At 41.6% G+C, this 22,912-nt stretch overlaps 1 protein-coding gene across 1 annotated transcript in view; it reads left to right on the forward strand.

Moving 5' to 3' along the window:
- Positions 1–22,085, forward strand: part of LOC140331782 (uncharacterized) — a gene marked incomplete at its 5' end in the record, with an annotated part of 39,320 nt that extends 17,235 nt beyond the window's left edge. The window contains 12 exon segments of the mRNA XM_072413058.1: positions 1,818–1,912; positions 2,166–2,384; positions 3,903–4,071; positions 4,823–4,885; positions 5,866–6,173; positions 6,632–6,763; positions 9,370–9,462; positions 11,735–11,812; positions 13,090–13,171; positions 13,333–13,409; positions 13,503–13,668; positions 14,849–22,085. Coding sequence (XP_072269159.1) covers positions 1,818–1,912; positions 2,166–2,384; positions 3,903–4,071; positions 4,823–4,885; positions 5,866–6,173; positions 6,632–6,763; positions 9,370–9,462; positions 11,735–11,812; positions 13,090–13,171; positions 13,333–13,409; positions 13,503–13,668; positions 14,849–14,856 — 1,490 coding nt within the window.
- Positions 22,086–22,912: the final 827 nt, after the last annotated feature.

Consider the following 22,912-nt stretch of genomic DNA (forward strand, 5'->3'; position numbering starts at 1 on the left):
TGACCTGATCTGTGAGGGGGAAGAGATTGTTTGTGACAGCCCAGCCTGGCATTTTCTACTCTCTCTCTCCTGGTAAAGTGCACAGGGGAATGAATGCGCTACATTACCCCGTACTTTTATTTCTGTTCTGCCAGGCCAGCAAACATGATCAGACAGTTTCCAGAGTAACACTGAACTTTGTGCAGACTCTTCGTTGTGTCTTTGCTGCCCCAGGACACGTCTGTCTACCCCAGTGTGCTATAATTGTGTAGCTTCAGCTTTTTTATGATAGCAGACAGATGGATACAAGCATGGTGACCACCTGACACCCCTAATGTTTTACTTTATGGTATTGGCTTCCATTTCACCTCAGAATCAAATTCAAGCTTCTGTGCTTTGCCTTCAGATCCCCCACAGTTCTTGTCCCACCTACCTACCTGATATACAAATCCCTCCACACTTCTTGCCACTTTTGGCTTTCTGACCTGGTAAAAAAATACCCTTTAGCCGTTCTTCATTCCTCCAATAACCTACTAATTATTCCTCACTTATTAACTCGTCACATACACGGCTCCTAGAGCTGCCCCGACTCTCTGGAATGGTCTCCTCGTCCTGTTCAGCTTGCTTCTACTTTCTGCTCCTTTTAAAAGAGCCTTTTAAATCCCAACGCTTCCCCCTCACCTACCCGTCTTCTTCTGTCTCCTAAACCCTCACTACTCACCCACCATTCCATATCCCCCTCCTATTGTGTGATACTTCCCCCACCTCCTAGATTGTAAGCTCTTCTGGGCAGGGTCCTCTCCTGTATCTGTCTCTCATTTGCAACCCCTATTCAATGTACAGCGCTCCATAATATGTTGGCGCTATAGAAATCCTGTTTAATAATAATGGTAAGCAGAATTTGTGACACCACCACCCTAAGGATGGTCCGGAGTGCCTTGTACCAAATACAGAAGTATAACCAATCTCCCTGCTCAGTCCCACTTGTTGCCATTTTTGCAGTTTGAAATATTTTATCATCTTAGAAAATGTGCCCTTAGGCCCTTAAAAAGGCAGAATATATTCTTTCCATGCACAAATATTGTAACCCTCACTAATTATCACAACATGTTGGCGTAAAAGTGCTCATGGAATTGTGTACATTATTGCCGGAATCATTTTGTGTGGATTTAGATCTTTAATAATACAGTTATTACTCATCTGAGGTTTGCGGATGTATTTATGATTGAATACTAATTGCACTGTGTGTATTGTAGATGGGGTTGGGGTGTTGGGCCAGCAGCTTTCACCAAGCTTTTTGTGTTTGCATGTTTGTGATCACTCATTGACGCTGCCATATGTAAAATTACCAGCAATGATTGTGTGCCATTTCAGCAATTTCCTGCCAAGAAAACTGGAACAATGCTCTATAATCCCTGCATTGAGGTTTGGTTCGGCCTGGGGTCCCCTATAGGCAGCCAGAACTGTTTCTGCTTTACAGCAAGTGGATTGGGGACACCATAAAAATTGCAGAGCATTTATTTTATCTGGTGACCCTGTGATTAACACATTGCTTTCCCTTTGTGGCTACATTCACTCACCATGCCTATGGGAGCATCTGTGGTTGCCACCCAGGCTGGATTTTGAACATTTGTACTTGCTGAAGATGTTCTTAGTCTGAAAATACTGATACGGCCACCTCATGTAAAAACTTGTTAAACTAAAATATATTTTTGCTTTACTATTGTATGCCGATTGTCAACCAGGCTTCTGGGATTTTTTCCCCCTTTACAAGAATGGAGTGGCAATGTCTTGTTTCGCCTTTTAAATACTAAACTTTTTGTTTTTGTTTGTTTTAGAAAAACCAGCTGAATCGGTGGTACCAAGAGCAGGAAGTGACATCACTGCTCCACCCAACAAGCAACTTCCTGCCAGTCCTGAGAAGAAGGTTAAGGTAATCCTGTATGGCACCTTCTGCTTGCTATAAATGAACTTTACTTGTGACACAGAATCCCCCCAGGTGTCTTACCCTTTGAATTTGTCCTTGTGATCATTTGGTAACTCTGTTCTGGCTCCAGGGCAGGATGTAAAGAAAAATCTCCCTTAATGGATACAGATTTTTCCTGTTTTATTCTTTAATATTTTTGTTTAGGAACAAAGCCTTTCAATTTTTATTCTTATTCTCATCCTAAAATATTATTCACCAGGCCACAACAGCAACCCCATCGAAGACTACAGCAGCAACCCCAAAAGGCAAACTTTCTGCTGCCCCCAGTCCTAAGAAACCACTCTCTGCAACTCCCACCCAGGCTAAAAAACTAAGCAGCCCTGCAGCCGCTCCAACTGCTGCCTCTACCACAAAACGCCCCCTAGGAAGTGCAACTAAAACTGCAACACCTAAAGAGGCAAAAGATGTCAAGCCCAAGGTAAGTAAAGTACATCTTTACCATGACTTATTATTTTCCATTGTGTGGCCTGTCTGAATATTCGGAGGGGATGGGTCTTGGTTACGCAGGATGCCATAAGCTTGCCATGGTTTCCATGACATTATGTAATTCACAAGCTAAATAAAGTAGAACTTAAGGTACTTATTCCACAAATATAGGGTTCAATTGCACTTTGAATTGTTAGGTATAATTTACATATTTACCTTAATTTACCTCGAACCGTTTAGGAGTATTTGCATTTTTTTTCCCTGTTCACACAGCACAACTCTTATCTGATTGGGTAGAAGACCTGATTCATTACACTTACTGGTCTTGTCCATCCCCCAGCCTGTAATTGGACAATGCAAGTTGTATCTGGAAACTGATAGGCTCGCTAGCTCGTAGACTTTGCATCACAACTAATTGGGTCTTTGTGCTGCTGTCTGTTCTTGATCTGCTATACAAGAACAGTTTTAGTCTGATCTTAAGTGAAACTCAGATACATGATCTGCCTGTATTGAAGTAAATACATTTTTAGTGTTAATTTATTTGTCTTGATTGTTGCCTTTTTATATCTTTCTGGGGTTATGTTTTGAATTTATTAACATGCTTCTTCCTGTTTGCAGGTGTCTTGGTATAATGGTATAACATGCACCTACACCTCTCAGCAGGGTGGATGTCCCTTCCATGCTTTGCTTTTTCTTTTTTTCCGGTCTCCCCCGCACTGTTTCCATCAAATCCCAGAACACAGCTGTGCCGGCTCTCAGTATGCCGCTTCCAATAGGGCCATCTGGTGTAGTTAATTGAAATCGCAGTCGTATTCCTCACATCATAAGCGTCAATTAATTGACATCAGCGCCACACTGCCAGTCAGTGTTGGATCGATAAAGGTTGGCACAGCACATCAGGGGCTTCTCCTCCCACGAGCCATTAAATTTATTCCCAGCAGGACAGCGGATTGTGGGTGAATGGAGCAGCCTGTGAGAGGGGTCAGTGTAGACGGGGGGGGAGAATAGAGCAACATGAAGGGAACAGGGCTTGGGCAATGCAGAAATCTTACGGTGTGTGAAGTTTAGATGTATCCTGAGCACCATCCACAGCCAAACAAAGCAACATATCACAGAGCTGGAATCCTTCCCATCATTACACTCCAGTACAAAGTATTGCCTGTACCCGGTGTTGTCCATAAGGTCTTTGTATTTAAAGTGTAAATTGGGGCAAGGTATGGAAGCTGCATTCTGCAAATCCCTGCAATACATGCATTATATTACTTCAGTATTAAATCTCAAGTTCAGAACAATATTTGTTCAATAAAAACAATGTGTGCTCATTGCAGGAAGTTAGGAACCTACTGTTTTTTTGGCAGCTGAACATTTTGCTTGAAAAACACTGCAAGTAAAGAAGAAAATAAAAATGTTCAAGGAGTCAAAACATGGGAATATGTGCGTGTGAAAGTTGTACTACATATTGCATGCACAGCTGGACAGCAAGATTTATATCTTGCCTTTCTCTTGGTAGAGTCTGGATCTGAAGAGTCCTGTGAAGACTCCAGAGAAGAAGGCTCCGACCCCTTTGAGCACCACTCCCCGCCCTGCTGTCAGAGCCAGTCCTGCTGCTCCCAAACTTGGCTCCTCTGCAGCTGGAGGAACCGCTCCAAAACCCAACCTCACCCCGAAACGACCATCATGTAAGTTCTTTTCAGTTCTGCTTCGCTGGCATGATTTAACTTGAAGATGAAGTTTATGTGAGATGGGTTTGCATCACTGGCGGCTGAATAAGATCATGTATATGACTTGGTGAACTTTTCAACTTTTCAAATTTTCAAATATAGATTATTTTCTAAAAATGGGAAGGTTTACGTCTCTTTGCACTCTTTCTGTACTGATTATAAAAAGATCCTGCCATCCCTGTACTGGGTTCTCAGGTAGGCACACCTGCTGTTATGAGGGATTCCCACCAACCCTACGTGGAGTTTCCACATCTGTACGCTTGTACCCATTATAAAGCTTCCCACATCTGTGCAGTGGTACCAGATCTGCACACCTTCTGTGCCAATTATAGAGTTCCCGCCTTCTTTGGGCTGATTTCTGGATTTTTTAACCATCCCTGCAATGATTTCCCATGTCTGTGCACCTGCTGTAGCCACTATGAAAGGTTCCTGCCATCTCTGTGCAATGGTTCCAGATAGGTATACCTTCTGTGCCCATTATGATGGGTTCCCACTATGCTCTGCTCAGCTGCTGTGCCCATTGAGTCGCTCCAACCATCATGTATGGATTTATATTGTTGGGTTATCATAGAAGTCAAGAAATGCACTAGTAAATGTATCTGCAGAAAATATGTAACGCCAAAATGTTCACAGCATGGTGCTAATGTCTGCATATATTGTATCTGCTTTCTTGTTCATCTTTTATTCTACAATTCTTCTTTACTTTCAGCTATTAAAAATGATGTTAAGCCAATAGATGCAAGAAAACCCAACCTGACAAAATCCCCGACTGGTAAGCTCCCAACCTGCATTGTTATATAAGGAAGGATATATAAGGAAGTACAATGCAATGATCAGCCTTGCACAATATGTCTTATATAGATATAGCCCACTCCCAAAATTATAGCCTGTAACCTCAACACCTGCACCTAGACACCCCAATGCTATACATGAAAATGGGACAAAAGGCTTAGATGGCAGACTACATTAACCCCCCTAGCGTTCTAATTCTGTCAGTTTTTTGATGCAAAAAGTCATCCTAATTTTTTTGCATAGAAAATTTTTGTTTATATTGTGGGCCTGTAATTCTTAAGATTATCTCCCAGGTATGATAAATATATTATATTATAATCATAAATTATAATAGCATAATTAGAAAAATTATAATTAAAAAAAAAGTAATGAAATAGACAACAATGTAATCTTAAAATAAAATTAAAAATGTACTTATTTTTATTTCATGTTGTGTGGCGTTTTTGTACTGTAAAAACCATTTAAAAGCAGATTACATTGTAATCTGCTTTTAAATTTCCCTCCTGGCCACACCCCCCAATACATCACCGTTCGTATCACCCGTAAGATGTCACATCCTCCCGGGTGATGCGAGTGGGGATGTCCTCACCCCGACGCTGGAGCTGCTGCTCTGCATCTCCGGAGAGATGCAAAGCACAATGCAGGACTTGTGCATTGTGCTTCATATCTCACTGCAGATGCGAGCAGCAATATTAAATTTCGGGGGGGTGATGCCAGCTGGCACCACCCCCCAGAATTTCTAAAGTAAACCCGAGTGTGACTCGGGTTTACCACTTTTTGCATGTAAAAGCCACCCCGTCACACTCGGGATTACCGCTAGGGGGGTTAAAATGCAAATTTGTGAGATATTTTACCTGCAAATCAAGAAACAGGTGAAGGTTCTTGTTAGGTGATTCAGTGTTTGGCAGCACATTCCTGTATTGTGGTTAGTAGAAAAATGACCATATGCCTGTGTTCCAGAATCAGGTGGTCCCAAGGCTGATTTGGCAAAGACTAATGGAACCGCTCCAGCCAGCAACGTCCCCAGCCGTCCTAAAACCACCAAACCTGCTGCTCCAAGACCACTTACTGGACCTAGTGCTTCTGCAGATGCTAAGAAAGTACCAACCACCAGACCACCTCCTCTGAGCAAACCCAGTTCTGCACCAGCCAGCAAGCCCAGCACTGCTCCCAAACAGCCGCGTCCAACCACGGCCCCCGACATCAAGAACATACGTTCTAAGATTGGTTCTACCGACAACCTGAAGCACCAGCCTGGTGGAGGAAAGGTGAGATTTATTCATGTTTCTTACATAATGTTCCATAATTCCCTCTCATTATTCAACTGCTGTGTACTAGTATGTTGAGGCGACATCTGCTTTGTGCGAGCTGCTTCTCTGTGGAGTGGAAGGCTGGCATTGTACAGAGGTTAAGCCATTTGTTTGTAACCGCCTGGGAATTTCTGGTTAGCACAACCTTCAGTGGTGGAGAGGAGGATTGTTTTGTATACGTCTGCATTATTCCCTTATACATCGGTGTATGGAGCCAGTAAGGGACCGTTTAGATGCATTCCCTATATTGGTTTTTTGATCACTTATCTGTTTAAGGTAATCGTTTATAAAAAATATAAATTGTACTGTAGGGTTTTTGTTTTTTTTTTTTAATGTGCTTTTTTGCATTTGATGGGAAAACTGTTGTACAAATATCTTGTTGATGCTGTTTTTTATAAATGTTACATTTCCCTCAGCAGGCCAAGGTAGAGAAAAAACCTGTGCCAGCCAGCACAGCTCGAAAACCAGTGCCCCTCGCTGCCCCTAAACCAGCCGCCAGTAAACCCGCAGACAGTAAAGAGGCTGTGCAAAAACAAAGCAATGGGAAAGTGAGTGTATACTGAGCCTATGGTGGCTCCCTCCCTCATCACTGTCCCTAACCTAACAATGTGCCACTTTCTTCCTTGCTCACTCCTCTATCTTCCTTATTTCCTCTATTACTGCACAACCCCTACCTGGTGCTGTTTGCTGAGAGAGCACAGGTAAGTATCGGGTGATGGGACATTCCGGAGGAAGTCTCATTATAAGCCATTTGTGCAAAGTGTATAGCAAAGCATTGTGAATGTTTCTGATCCTTTCCGAAATTACACAATGCATTTTCAGTAAATAAAAACATACAGTATTTTCCTGTGGAATTGTCAGTGGCGATCAGGACTTGCTTCTTAGAAGATGACAGCATGTAAAAATATGACCTTTACTTGGTAACAAGGCGCATCTGGCAAAGCTGCGGCCAGTGGGGGCGGCTGTCTCTTATCATTACATTAGAACTGGTGTGCTTGCACGTAAGTAAATTCCCTGCAGGGGTGATAATGTAGTTCGGGACAAGTACAGGATTTCTGAAGTCTTGGATATTAGGTTTTAAGGTGGAACTTGAAGGTTTAGTTTCTCATATTGGCCCCTATTTCCCCTTCTTGTATGTGAATGGTTTGCAGGCCTCCTTAATTTACACCTGCCGTGCCAGTGATTGTTGTGCGTGTGTATTTTCTGTCTGTCTAGATCAGTGTTTCCCTACCAGGGTTCCTCCAGAGGTTGCTAGAGCATTGAGCAATTTGTGCCTCCCAGGTCAGCGTAAGTGACGCCAATGATCTTTTTGGTTGACATTTTTCCCACTGACCACCAGTACTAATATACTGTGAGCTGTGGATATAGTATTTATATCAGGCTTCTCTAAAGACCTGAATGTGAACTATTTCATGGGTTCCTTCGTGTTAAAAATGTTGAGTAACATTGGTATAGAATGATGGATAGATGGGAAATTCTTTATAATCCAGGAATGTAAAATATACCTTTACATCCATACATGTATCCTGTTTTTTTTCACAGCTTTAGTTTATATTCACAGGTACAAATGTTTACACAGTATTGTCAGTTTGGTATCCCCATGTGAAACTGTAAAACAGGTATGGGTGAAGGGATTGTGTTCTGGGTCACGGGGTACGCTCCTATCAGGTTTTCTGACTTGGAACAAGCAGTGAGGGCTGTGATGATCTTGCATACAAAAGTTATCATTAAAGTTTATGATCTTTGGTTTATTTGGAACAAAAAAATTCTACAGTTTGTTTTTAGACGCCTCCCCAGTATCGGTGCCAGCACAGATATGGGAAACCTGCACAAAATCTATCAAATGGTCAATGGTAACCCAACAATTAACACTTTGCTTGTCAGATCAGAAATTGGGTGCCTGGACTATCCAGCGATGTTCCTCTGAAAGATTGCTTTGAAAACAACATCAAATGTCGATCTATATAGTACAACAGTGGAAATAGAAATCTCTAACTTTTCAGTGTCATTCAGTACATTTAAATCTGAAGTTTTAATTAAAATACTCAAACAAGATAATGCAAAATAAAATGACCTAGTATTTTATCAACGTGCATCCTATAACAAGATTCATTTAAATGTTCATAGGTGCATAAATATAATGCTTCTCCTTGATGTCTCACTGCATTTGGTGCTTCTACAAGATTCACATTACTGCCATTGTTGTTGCTTTTCCAGCTTCCAGTAAAATAAACTGGTTTGATATTTATTTACAGTATAAATTGACAAAAATGAAAACTCTGCCTAAAATCAAACCATACATAGGCGTATTCCTCGGTATTGCCTTTAGACGTCTGGCAGCTGATCTTGCTTTTATTATGGAATCTCAATGCCCTGCATTGTCTGTGTAGAGCCAGGGTGGAAGCACAGATCCACATATAAATGAAGCAGTGCAGGTATAAACAGGTAAATATTCTCTAGCAAGGAGAACGGTGAGCTGAGCTGTAGTGACGTTGACAAAACTCTCTCCATGTCTGGCGAGATTATCTGGGGCATCGGGTACCCAGCTTACAGAACCAGAGGCTTGGGATACTCTACTAGGAAGTGTCCTGAAACATTTCATGAGACGTTCAAGTCAGATGATTGGTAGATTCTTCAGAGTATGGCCTGGGTACACTTAACATTCATAGATGTTCCCTGAAACAGTTGGCTACAATGTAAATAGAAAAACCTAATAACTTTTAAATTTAATCTGGCTAATTGTTACCCTGTCTCCTATTTATCTTGTCGTCTGTTCTGCATTCAATGCTGTGGATCAGTGAACAGGTTAGGGGTTTCTCTTGATGACTACCAAAACACAGCTTATTATTGTCCTGGTGTTCACATAAGGAACAAAGCTTTTACACCTAGCTCTAATAGGGTATTTGTAGCTCTGTGTTGCTGGATAATGCAGCTCCTGTGTTGGGTGAGCAGACGGATTATATGATGTGGTGATTTGTATGTCTTGACACAAACTGTCTTCATAGCTGCTTGTCTGCTTCTCTGTTCTTGTCTGCTTCACGTCACCTTCCTTCCCACCATCCTGATAACACTGTCCTCTCCGTTCTGCGTCATGTGATTTTTCTAACCGTACCTTTCCACTTCTATGTCGTTTCTCCATCCTGTCATGCTCCAGGTGCAGATTGTCTCCAAAAAAGCCAACTACAGCCATGTTCAGTCCAAGTGTGGCTCAAAGGACAATATTAAGCATGTTCCTGGTGGTGGGAATGTAAGTATGGTCTTGGGGCTTCTCTGTTCAATGTACGCTGCGGTCTATGTTGTGGCTGTTTCTGCATGAACTAACTAGGTCTGTGTGCCTGTTCCATGTACAGAACGCCCTGCTGAGTGTGGCGGTCCCAGGGGCATCATCCTAAAACCCTCATCTACTGTTGTGCATGGGGAGGCGGGAGGCTGAATCTAGAAACCCAAAGTGTTTATATGCAATATTGTATTTGTAAATTTCTCTGTAATAAACGGTGCACTGTGTGCATTAAAGGAAAACATGAGTAACTTATACAAAAGCCTATATGTATATTTGCAGCTTCTAGTGGTTCAGAGTTTAATGCAATCACTGAATCTTGTGTTCAAAAAGTTACCTAGATAAAAAAAATAGTACCTAATCACCTTAATGTAACTTGCAGGCATTTTGAAAGTGCATCCAGCAACCCCAAAGTTTTCTGATAGTAACGGTTTATTATATGAACTATATGTATGTAGAATATTCTTGGAGGATTAAAGAGATTCTGCTGCTCATAAGCAGTATGAATCCTCTGATGTGTGAATTCCAGTATTAGGAGTTCCCAGTCTGTATCGTGGCCTCCATGCATCATTGTCCAGGTTCTCTATAGAACCGTTCAACCCTTTGTGGGTACACTAGTATTTCTGGGGCATCTTTACCCACCTGCCTGGTGTGCCAGGCTTGTTTCATACAGATTTATAGGTAGTAAGAGCCAATAGAAGGATTATCAGAGGTTTTTGTAGGGGTGACCTGCAGCCGTAGAGTCCTACAAGTTCAGTTTTCATCCTGATTCATAGACAACATTTTGTTGGCAACAGGTATTCTAGGGAAGCCAAACGGGCCTTGATTATGTGTGCAAAAGAAAAGCAGAAGAATTTAACGTAACCCTGGAAACTGGCAAATGAACCTGAGGGTCTCTCCAGAGAAAGAGTAAAATGTAAAAAAAAAAAAAAAAATCTTAATGGATGTGTGCAACCATTGAAACCAATTACTTTCCTTTTATTCCTGTGGTCATGTATTTTAAAATCACTAAGTATTGTATTTTTCAATGCTTTCATATTTTTGTAATTGCGTAGTTTATTTTATTTTTTTTATGGGAACTTCATTATCTAATGTACACTTGGATAGCCTTTAATATAGCTAAATGGGCACTTTACCTCATTTCAAAATATTGGCTATTTTAGGTCGCAAGGTCCCTTCTCACCCTGGCACTACAGTGGGCAGTGGTTGGCTGGGTCCCGAGATCTGTTATCTCACCCTTTCCCCATTGGTTGCAGCTTGAGGATGCATGGGGTCTGCAATCTTTTCCGAATAGCAGATCATTCTCTGCCTTTTGGTTCTCCATTAAATAAGTGCAATGAGGGTTCAACTTAAGACCAGAAGTGACATTCTTGTGTTCTGGTATTTTCGCCAGAGTCATGGGGGAGGTTGTGCTGCAGTGTCAGTTCATTGCTGAGGATGAAATATTGACCCGTGGCATTGCAACATATATTGTTCAACTCGGTGATAATAGAAAATGCTCAAATGGTAATTTTGTTACACTTTTCCTGGGGGAACTTCTGCAGGTTCCCTTTAGTCTTGGTCACATGTATAAAATTTTAACTAAATGACAGCATGATCTGTGTTAAATATTCATAGAATGTGAATTTGCTCCCTTTCAGTAGAGACACGTATGTTACAGCAAGGCCTTGTGTGTCAAAACTAAAGAGAACCTGGTGGAGGACTTTCTACAGTAATACCATGATTTTACCTATATTAGAATTAGGTTTTGTTTTCTATATTGACAAGGGCTTGTGGAAATGGTAAACCTAGTGTTCTCATGCATCAAATTTGAACACAATCTTTTACAGAAGTTTTTGTATGGTATGTTTATGTGGGGGAGTAATGTGGTTTTCAGTTATCTGTTCCTGAGGGATTCATCACTGCAATCTTTCAGACCACATGCTACCCCACAGATTCCGGTGTTGGTCAGGTCTCACTTATGAGTGAACACACTGGAGCGAGTGGGAGAGCTTCCCAGGTCTGGGACTTGCGGTCCTTATGGATTGTAAATGAATGTGGAGCTCTTCCTATTTTATAAAGAAATATCTACAAAAGTATGGAGCCTGAAGACTATTGCTACCTCTGCTTGGAGGATATTGGGAATGATCTTCATATTTCCTCCTCAGAATCTACCTACCTTTCATTACCTGCTGTCTGCACTGCTTCCTTTGGAGTCTTTAACCCCTGTATGAGAACAAGCTAAACAACTTATTGTTTGCAGGTAACAAACTCTACAAAGCCATCTGTGGGTGCTGCCCGTCCGCCTACATCCACCGGCCAGAAACCTGGCAGCACCAATGTGAGTAATCGGGCAACTTCTCCTGTCTTTTGTCTTCACTGGTATATCCCGTCCTAGACCTAATCACACACCAGGTTCTAGAATCACTTAATGGCAGAAGAAGTCTTTACTGGGGATCACAAGTCAGGTTTATAATGAAGGGCCAGGCGGTGCAGAGTTACCTCAGGATGGTAAAATAGAAACACTTTTCTCTTCAGTAACTTTACAGTAGTGTTTCTGCATGACCTGACACCTCCCATCACTGTGCTAAATCCATGGGTCTGTACACCTGCTGTACCCATCATATGGGCTCCCAACATCCCTGTGCTAATTTCCCCAAGTCTTTACACCTGCTTAGCATGTAGAGCGGGGTTCCCACACTCCCTGTGTTGCGTTTCTGGATCTGTACATCATCTTTGCCTAATATAAGGGTATCTCCAGGCGTGTACACCTGCTGTGCCCAATATGAGGGATTCACACCAACCTTGTGCTGATTTCTTGGGTCTGCATACTTGGTGTGCCTATTAGGATGGGTTTTGTCATTACCATGACCAGGTCCAATGATGCTTATCTAAAGTACCAAATCTTCGTGAAACTGAATTTTCGTGCTTTTGTGTAAGCTAGGTTGCACATTTTCCATACCCAGCCTAAATAACGGACATAAAACTGTAATTTAAACGCTTTAGCAATTGCAGATAATGCATCATAACAATTTCCTCTTCCCACCAAGAATACATTGCAATATTTACCCTAAACCCATAACCAAAAACTTTCACATTTTGCAAAATTTTCTTTCTGCCCTTTAAAAAATCTGGACAATTTTTTTCCTAGCTTGCAGCATAATGTAACAAAGCACTTCAGTCCAGCCCCAGTAAATGATCTCTGTGGCAACTCCACATATGCATAATCATATAGCACAGCTTTGTCCTCTGGTACCTTAAACACTTGCAAAGTACTGATTGATGTGGAGAAATTGAGGCAATCTTGATATTAAGAGGTCACTTCCTGCAGACCAGCCTGGACCCACAAGCCATATGTGGGGCAACCTTGTTCTAAAGCTACCCCAGATGGATTTTTTTCTGCCTTTTTTGTTTCCTTCCAAGTATTATTGGAGGTAGGAAATCTCCCTACTCTAATACTGGCTTTGATTCCTACTTATATAGGTGGATTGTTCACTGCTGATATCGTATGATCTTTTCTTTCTTCTCTATCTTTAGGTTGGAGTTTTGTATTGATGTGTGGGAATTTTTATATATAATGCACACAGTTTTAATAACTCAATTTAATCATCTCCATAGGTACAGATTACGAACAAAAAAATAGATGTTTCAAAAGTTTCTGCCAAGTGTGGATCAAAACCCATTACCAAGCACAAGACAGGTAAATATTAAAAGTAGATTGTTACAGGTGGGAAATTTTTAGTATGATTCCAGGGTATTGGTCCGGTTTTCAGCATAGAGTTTGAAATGGGCACTTTGATTACAATAATTACTATAGTGCTTCTTTGAGTCCTGCTTACAACTTATTTGGGTCGTTCTTAGGTGGTGCTGACAGCAAATCTGAAGAGAATTCTAAGAAGTCTGAAGTGACGAAGCCTCAGCCTCAGGACAGCACAAAAGTGAGTAACAAATGCACACAAATATCGCAACGATAAGGTTTCTGATTTCACTTTTAGTACGGATGTTACAGAAAAACTTGGTTGTTTGTGCAGGAAAATGAGGTTGAGCAAGCGGCACCTTCACAGAATGGGGACCTAGTAACACCTACAGAGGTTACAGCGGCTGACACGAGGGAAAATGGCGTGGAGGAGACTCTTCCTGTAGATGGTGGAAACCAAAGGGAAATCCAGAGCTTCAATGCTCTTATACCGGAGACAAGTAAGAATTACACTGAGTTAATGTTCCTTGTAATACCTAATATTTAGGATCTGTGGAACCAATTTAGAATGTCAACTAGAGGCCTTCACAGCTAAAAGAAAGTCCCCAAACGACATAGACATTGTTATTATGGATAGACTGCAATCTTTCCAAGCACACTGATACAAAACTGTGATGCTCCTCTCAAAAACTACACCCTATGGCCGGATATTTATTGCACACCCTGAAAAAGTTTAGATGTTCCTGGTAATCCTCCATTATACAAAGACATTGCAGACAATTGTGCTCTTCCAGGCTTGTGGTCAGCTTGGTGAATACCATTTGTTCCTCTTTGACTGTGCCCAGGGTACAAAGCCAGCTTCATAAAGACATCCCAAATGTGTTCAGTAGGGTTGAGGTCAGGGCTCTGTGCATGATACGAGTTCATCACCACCAAACTGGAACCCTGACCCTCAACCCTACTGAACACATTTGGGATGGATAAGAATAGTGATTGAGTCAGGTTTCATCCAGAATCAGTACCCAGCCTCACAATGGGCACACATACTCCCTGAAAGAATTGTTGACTACATTTTAAACCTAATCGGTTGGAGATGTTCATCTGACATGTCTGCCTTTCCCTTGATACTTTCTGCTACAGGGTTCCCAAGGGACCACAAATTTTTACTTTGTTGATGAAATTGATCTTCTAATCCGTACTGATTTCCTCCTTATTGTTTGCAGGAGTAGTCAGTTGGTGCTTCTGGCTGCTATGCTTACCCACACGAAGTTTCCCACTGGTACCTGTAGGGGGTGCTGTGTAATATAATGACATATTGGGGGGCAGGTAGTGTTAGTTTTGGTAAGGCAGTGTCACAAAAGTTTGTTCTAAGGATATTTTAAAGATTCTTCCAGTGCTGATTACCCTGCCCCTCGAGGACCGATTTAGACAACCATGTTTGTTGATGCAACGGTCTAGGTTCTGGTAAGCCACAGTCATCTCCAAAGAGGTGTTACACAAATATTTCTACAGAAATAAATTATATTTTACTGTATCTCTAATCAAGTAGCTGTAGGATGAATAGCAATTGCAAAAATCCTAACCTAAAGATACTTTGGGAGTTCTCTGGGGCAGGGAGAGAGGTTATTTTGTAACCATATAAATGCTGATATCTGAGCAAGAAATACTTTTATTTTCCAGGCATCTAATGATGAATTTGTGGTGTCGTCTCCCATCTTGTCTCATTGTCTGATCTCCTCCCTGTACAACTCCCACATCTGTCCTTCCCACTTGTTCTCCATCCGAAATCGTCACACTGTTTTACTGCAGATTGATGTGAGGTTGGGCCGCCGGCGAGAGATGGACCGCGGAGAATGGCGTCTGCGCCCCTACGCAGCATTTACATCCCCTACTCCACCTATAACACATCATACTGAGGGCCTGTACCTGCTGACTCCACTTCTCCACCGCTGACCGCTGACTGCTGACTAGTCCTCCACCAGGGTCTCCATCTCCCGCTACCCTAACCCAGGAGCCTCACGCTTCCACCAATAACGCTCTGCACTTTCTAAGAGGTGACCCAGTCCGCCAGCCTCACCACCTAGTGTCTGGCTTCCATGATGGGGCCACAGACGTGGCGTTTCCGGCAGATGGGCTCCTGTGTATTGTGTGTCTTTATTTTTTTCTTCTTTTTATATATAGATGGTTTCTATGAATGTTTTTAGCCGTGTATTCTCCAGGTAGTGCACTTGAGCATGTCAGACCAGTCGTACAGATTAAAAAAAATGAAGAGGTATTCTTGTCAATCTGTTCGTCCTATAAATTCTACAGGGCGAAGCTCCGGGGAGAAAATGAAATCCTTCAAAACGATGACAATCTAGATTGCATATTTCAGTGGGGAGGAAATTTTGCAGACTTTCTGTAAGAACGATCAATCCATCACCCAGCCAGAGACCAGGAAGGGGTTGTCAGTCTGGTCACGTCATTGGCTCTGTGACACACCCACCCTGTTGGAGACTTGTGTTCCTGTGTTATTATTTAATATTAATGATAAATGTTAAGTATATTATATATAAATATATATAAATGACACACATGCACATGCCGTAGACTTGTCTTAACTGTAGAATTCCAGGACTTTTTTTTTTTTTTTTTTTTGCATTAGTGCGCAATTTGTGTGCTAGCATCTCTGCAAAGCTTCCATGATGTCCACGTTCCGTAGTCATCTACTGGCCTTTCCCACGTCTATGACGCAGCTTAACATATCGAGCGCTTGTTACTGTGTTTTCTAGGTTTCTTTTTAACTTTATTGAAGGCTAAACAAATTGGGCAGAAGAATGTTAAATATGAAAGTTACGAGAATGTGTCTGAGAGCCACGCAACTGGCTCTTCCCTTATTTAGAATGTTTCTGGGTTCCTTCATCCCTGTTCAGGGTTGTCTTTATCACGGGGGTGCCTCTATTTAGGGATATAGATCATTGAGAAGCCAGAAGGGAGTCCAGCAGTGCTGGCCCAGCGACCGCGTCATGGGTTATCGCACGTTATGTGACGTAAATTAAGTACGATGACGGTTTGGTTTTTAAGGCAGTCTATGACGGGAAGCTTCATACCCATCTGTGCCGTGAAAAGTCCCCAGAAGGCGGAGGGACTTCAGTCTTCCTTTTTATGCGAGTAGAGAACAAACTTCCATGTCATCTGAAGCTTACTTTCTGAAAGCATTAGAAATGAAAATAAGATGTTGCTTTGTATCGTTGTGGTTTGAATTAACATTTTATGTGCTGTGACACACTAAAGACTGACGTGTAAATAATGAATTCTTCAATTGAAATTGAATACAATCTCCGATGAAGCAGAATTGTGGGAATAGACGGTCGTGGGGGAGGGGGGGGGCGTCTAGGTGTAGGCAGCAGGGGTGCGGAACAACGAAAACAGTAACATAACCCCTCCCTCTGTACCTACACAAAGTTCTTATTGCACTTCTGTATTTTTATATATATATATTAAAATATGTTGCATGATTTCTAATAAAATTACTTTAAAATGTAACAAAATTGCAGTGGTCTAATGTTTCCCAGTTTCCTCTGAACAGTTCAGGATTGAAGAGAAATGGCCCATAACTTGACCCTCCCGGCGTGTGGCTTCCTGGTAAATGTGCGTTATAATCCTGCTTGTGCTTTTCCCAGGTCACCTCCTGTATGCTGACTGATTAGTGCTGTATGGAAACGATTTTACCCTTTGTCGATGTGTGTAGAATTGCATGCTTTATCTAAGGGAAACCGATATATACAAAGGAACACCTCTAAGAGAAACTGATAGTTCCCTAAGTAACCTGGTAGGAATTATTAATAGGAATTCTATTTCATATCAGGTCAGTGTTGGGGGTGATGTGTTCTCCTGCACAACATTTGCTTTGTCTGTAATATCACTGAAGGACACTGCAGTCCACTTTTGTTCAGCCTGAAATTGCTCAGGTTTAATAACAATTTAAGATTTAAAAACCACATGATTTTTTTTTTTTTTTTTTGTTGCCTGTAAAAATTGGTGATATCCCACATTCCCAACAATGTCAAACTGATGAATATTTCTAGATGTGTTCATCTAGCTTTGAAAAAATTACAAACTTTCTACAGTTCAGTTAAATGTGTGAATTGTTTGCTCATAAATTTCTAATTAAACCCAAAAACATTTGTTCATAGACCCCATGAGGACCTAGAAATAAGGAGATCAACTTGTGGCATGACTTGATGACGGTCTGACCGATGTACACAAACTGATACGAGAAATGCCAATTTCAGGAAGAAATTTTTATTTAAACATTTAACTTGCATTCTATTGCTAAACTTTTCGCTGAGTATTGGACAGTAAATGCTTAATGACTTTCCAATATTGAGTAAAATCTTTTTATTGGAGTGCCAGTACTCATTCATAACCTTGTTACCAAAGATCTGTAAGTCCCATCTGTTCCTGTTTGAGATAAACTTCTCATCATTGCTCATAGGGCTACATTGGGTCTGCCCCAGCTGGCTCATCGACAGTATTGCTGTTTAAAATATCATTCAGAGAGTGCAGGGGAGAACCCTGCCCTCTGTCTATATTCCTGGCAGCTATTGCTCTGCTTACTAAAATCTATTTGCTGATTAAAAGTCACTTCTGGGTCCTGTAAATGCAAATCTGACTCTTTGACTTTCAGGGTTACTTTTCCTAACAATTTTTGGCAGATCACAAGCAGTTTGCTTCTTCAGGCAGCTCCGAAATGCAGCTTTTATTGAGGTACATTTACTGGATGATTTTAATTGGTCAGACAGCCTTTGGGGGGTTTGTAGCAGCCATGGTGTGCAGCCTGGATTGGGCACATGGGACTCTTGGTATTACTAGAAAAAGTTTACCCAAAGTAACCTATCCAGTTCCTTATCCCACATTATAGAATAAGAAATATTGCCTGGTCAGTGAACCTAAATCTTCATTGTTTGAAGAGGTTTTTATGTCCAGTGCTGCATTACAGGTCCATTCAAATATTAAAGTAACAAGGCAACGCAAACACCTAACATCACTATGCAGTCTCATCCAACACCACATCCAAGCTGTGGAATAGTAGGACTTGTACACAAGGTGGATTTCATGCATTAAAGTTGTCTTAATACTTTGTGTGTTATAAATCAGTTTGAGTATGTTTGGCATCGTGTCCCTTTGCAAAGGTTTCATAGACATAGTTGTGGTAAAAACCTTCCTTGTATAGACATCCAAAGGCCCTAAGACTGCTGCCAGGTGATGCCATCTCTAACATGTTGGCAGACTCAGACTGGGCATTCGTGTGACTTAATATTGTATTACATTTCACGCTTCTCCTGATGGCTACATAAGAGATTATATAGGAAGGGGAATGGTGGAGAATCCTGGCCTTCCCACTGCTGATCCTATCAGGGAAATAGTGCACACAAAATGCTGACAACTTGCTGTAAATTCATACAGTGGCTTAATGTATTCAATATAACAGGAAGTGCTGTTACGGACAGGATCCCCAGGTAAGAAATGTTGCAGATGTGCAGTACAGGGTTTGTATAAAATTGTGCAGTGAGACATAATGCCAAACATGCTGAAAAATCGATTAAAGGTTTTCATAATCTTTAATGCAAGAAAACTGACATAATTGTAGGCCACTAAAATAATAGTAGGAAGCGTCTAGTTTGATCACCACCCATTTCTATAGGTTCCTTTAAAGTAAAAGAAATGAATGTCTGCCACTGTTACCTTTTTCCCCTCACAATTGTGAACACAGAGCAAGCTTTTTCTAGTTCAGTAACTTGCATGGACAGTCAGACAGCATTTCAGATTCGACTTTTCTCACGGTCGGGCTCCTGTTTGTTATCTTGTGTGTGTTCCCTCTGTCTATCCTCTGAATTACTGACACCCCCCCCAATGCTGATTGAATGGCTTTCTGTCACCATATATTGGTTCTAACCATAATGTTATAACCATATTGTTATCTTGTCCTCATTGTTCAGTGTCTTGGGGAAAATCTCATTTTCTTTAATTGAAGCTGCACTGACTGGAAATCTACAAAAAGCATTCAGAGAGCCATTCAGGGAGGTGAAAATCAGAGCCTCCCTGCCAATCATGTATTGAATTTAATTGATTTCCAGGTTAACTCCACAAGGAATGCAAATCATTATGATTTGCTAGAAATAAGTTCATTTACCTTTATGGGGGGTAGAGGACTTACCTTCTCGTTACCATTACCTTTTAGATCCGATTCTAGGATTTCAAAGCCTTGCATGACGGTCTGCATACCCAGAGAGAGCATGCAGGTCTGCGAGCTGCCATCAGATCCCAATGCTTTAAACTGATCATTGGGTTCTGGTTGTTCATGAGTGGTTTTTGCTTCAATCTGCATCTGGTTACGGTTACATCCTCACTTCTTTCATGCTGTGATGGGCAATTGGAGGGATGAGGATTCTCAGAACTGCTTAGAAGTGAAATCTGCAGCGTTGCTGTGATGGGGCTGCCTATTGATGGTCATTCAACCTGGGAATCAGCCTCCCTCATTGACATGATCACAATATTACATTTTTGGCAATGCAGCATAATTCGGATGGTTATGTAGACCAGGCTTATTGGACAATTCTAATATTGGGTCTGTTTAAAGGAAATATGTCCCAATACCACTAAAATGACTAACTGACATTTCATTTATTTATCATGCCTGACCCTAAATAAGTTTGCAGATCATACTTTTTGGCCTTCACTGACTGAATGCTTCTTCTGGCTCTGTTAGGTTTAGATTTTAGGCCTAAATGTAATATATTGCAGCTTGCCAACCTGAAAATTAAAAAAACAAATGCAGCCATCACATCAGAAAATGCCCTGCCAGGTGACTTGAAGGGATAATAAATTGTAAACTACTAATCCACCATGTCTTAGGGAAAACCAACAGGCAGACATGTTTGTAATCCAGCCCGGCTGACAACCATGGCTCCCTTCATAGATACACTGAGGTGCGGCTTTTATTTTTAGCTGGTCATCCTGCACCAAAGACGTCCTGAAAATATAAAGCTAATGCAGCCACCACATCTTAGGACTTCTAAGCTGGATTTAGTTCTTGTGTTTAGATGTACTTTAGGATATAAATGCCAAATTGAAAGCCGCTGTTGCCTCTTGGGGGAAGTGGTTGGTTCTTGGCTGATGTGGCGGCTCTCCCTTTAATGTGTCCGTCTGTTGTGTCTGTCTCCACTAAGGCTTTGTAACGTCCCAGTGATATCGCCTCTTCCCAACCTTCCCTATAGCAAGCGGCCATTCTACATCCTGAAATATTCAGATGTTACTGCTGAGAAATTATGAAAATTTGTTGATGTAACAACCGCCTTTAGATCTGGGGATCTACCCGAGCAATGACCACACATTAGGAGTTCTGTATAGTGAATGTACTGGATTGGGCTGGGGTTACCAGTCTCAGTGCCAATATGGTAGCTTCTATTGCTCGTAGGTTCTGGGGCTGCTTTATTCCTCATTCACAGCATGGAATCTGCATTAGTTGTGCTTACACCTTATATGCTGATACATGATGATGGGTAAATGGGAGAGCCCTGGATGTGCACCTATAAAACAAGTCTACAATAACGGCTGCCATATTATAATCCTCATCTCATTTTATCTCAGAATTGTTACACTATGTTCTTTAGCAATTAATGGAAATAACTGTTCAGAGCTGATTCCTGTAGTGTGCGGGGTTCTTAGTCATGTTTGGGCTGATGATCCATATTTGTGGTGGCCCTGCAATTTTGTATCAGGTTTGTGTTTTGCTCAGGGTGGACCCATAATGTTCACTGCCTGCTACTGTATAGGATACCGACATGAACTCCTAATTACCCCCTATATGGCAGTCTTCTGAAACCTCTGTGACTTCAGTTGCTGCAAAATTCTACATCTCAGATGGATTTTTTTATTGGTGGCATCAGATTTCCTTGTAGTAATTGGGCTTCATTGTATTCTATGAATTAAAACCCTTCCTGTTGCATGTACAAGATGCACCCCTTGTTTCCTTTATATTAGGGTGCTGACATCATCATCTGCACATATAGGAGAGATGAAATGCTAGCTAAAATGGCTACCTGTATGTGACTGGTGCTCTTTAAAGAGCCAAACTCACTACCATACTTCACCTGGCTCTAACACGGATCTATTTCTGCTCAGGATGAAATTTAATAGTACCATTGCTATGGGTTATGGGACCTGGTTTGTGTTTGGGTGGTGAGCATTAGATACATTTATAGTGAAGGTGACAACATATAAATGACTTCCTGCTGCTATGACCTACTTGGGCCCCTTTAACGCTCAGCAGCATTACACAATGCCTATATGAGCAGAGCCTGCAACATTTTATATATTTGAAGCAGAAAACATTTCCTTCACTTATCCAGACCTGGAGTAAACTATAAGGTGCCATTGGTTGCTCATTGGTTTTAGTGGAGTATGGCTGATTTCTCAGAGCTACCTGGCACAGGTACAGTGCATGCTATGGTAATGGCATCAAGGGATGGTATAAATCTTGCCCCATATAGAGGAAACATATCAGCACTTTATAGAGTGAATAATGATCCTTATATGTTGGGCAATGGGCACCGCAGTGCATTGTGGGTAGGTGATGGAGGGCTAATTAGAGCCCACTGGCTTTATGGCTGCCCTGCATAGCTGCTTTAGGAAAGCTGATCTGTTACCACCAAAAACTCCATTTAATACAGAAGTTTGTATCCTGGTTTTCATAGATTGGCCCCCGCATCTGGTACGGGAGATCTGTTGCGAATGCAATGTTTTCCTCTCTCCCTGCTTAAAGTTTGCCTGAACATTTTTGTTTTTCTGCTGCCTCTTTCTCTCCCCCTTCTTATCCATGGACTCTCCAGAGAAAAATCTCATTGTAAGACTGAAATAAAAGCTTTTAGATGTCTTGGGTTGTCTGCTTTTTAATTTGATGTCTGTGATTTATTTCCACCTCAATATTAGACCCTAAGAACTGCCATTGTTTGCATTAGAAAGCAAACCTGCATCATTGTGCAATAAATATCCCCACCAGCCTGTGCTGGTAAAATAAATCACCTATTCACATGAAATACAAGGATAATATTGATTATATTCCCCCAGCTCATACAAATTCCTTGGAAAGAACCCCAGGGTCATCTGCCCTGCTGTATTGAAGGCAGTGTTTGGAGGTGCACTGGCAGATCATGGCTGATGGACGGGGCTACCACCAAAGTGCTGTGGTAATACCTACAGGTGGTTCAGTATCTGGTGAATGAAAGGGGGAGGGTGGGCTCTATCTGATCTGCTGCAGCTTCTAATGTACAATGTGAAAAGCTCACAGTATCCAGTGAAGTCAGGGTAAGCAATTTCAGCTCTGGTACAACTGTAAAAGACTAAAGCGGTGGTGATCTCTAAGCATGTTATCAATTTAGCTGTTTGAAGGGTACCAATGTTATGGCAGAGTATAGGAAGGTCTCCCTTTCTTTCCTGTCAATGCTTTCATCTATAAAGAAACCAAAGCATAATGCTTAGCGGTTCATTATTTTATGTGCAGTGTGAAGCCATGATTTTTGTTACTGCCCATCTTGGCTTCAGTAAGGTGCTGTAGGGGCTGCCCAGACTGCCATCGGGGTGCAGGTTGGCATCTCACACAAATCCTCCCCCTCACCTTCCAGTAAAATTAAGGCCATTCATATATATGATGTGGATACACCGGGCCTGCAAACACTAGCAAGGTGGTATAGACCCTGGCGC

This window comes from Pyxicephalus adspersus, chromosome 5, assembly GCF_032062135.1.
Source record: "Pyxicephalus adspersus chromosome 5, UCB_Pads_2.0, whole genome shotgun sequence".
NCBI classification, from domain to species: Eukaryota; Metazoa; Chordata; class Amphibia; order Anura; family Pyxicephalidae; genus Pyxicephalus; species Pyxicephalus adspersus.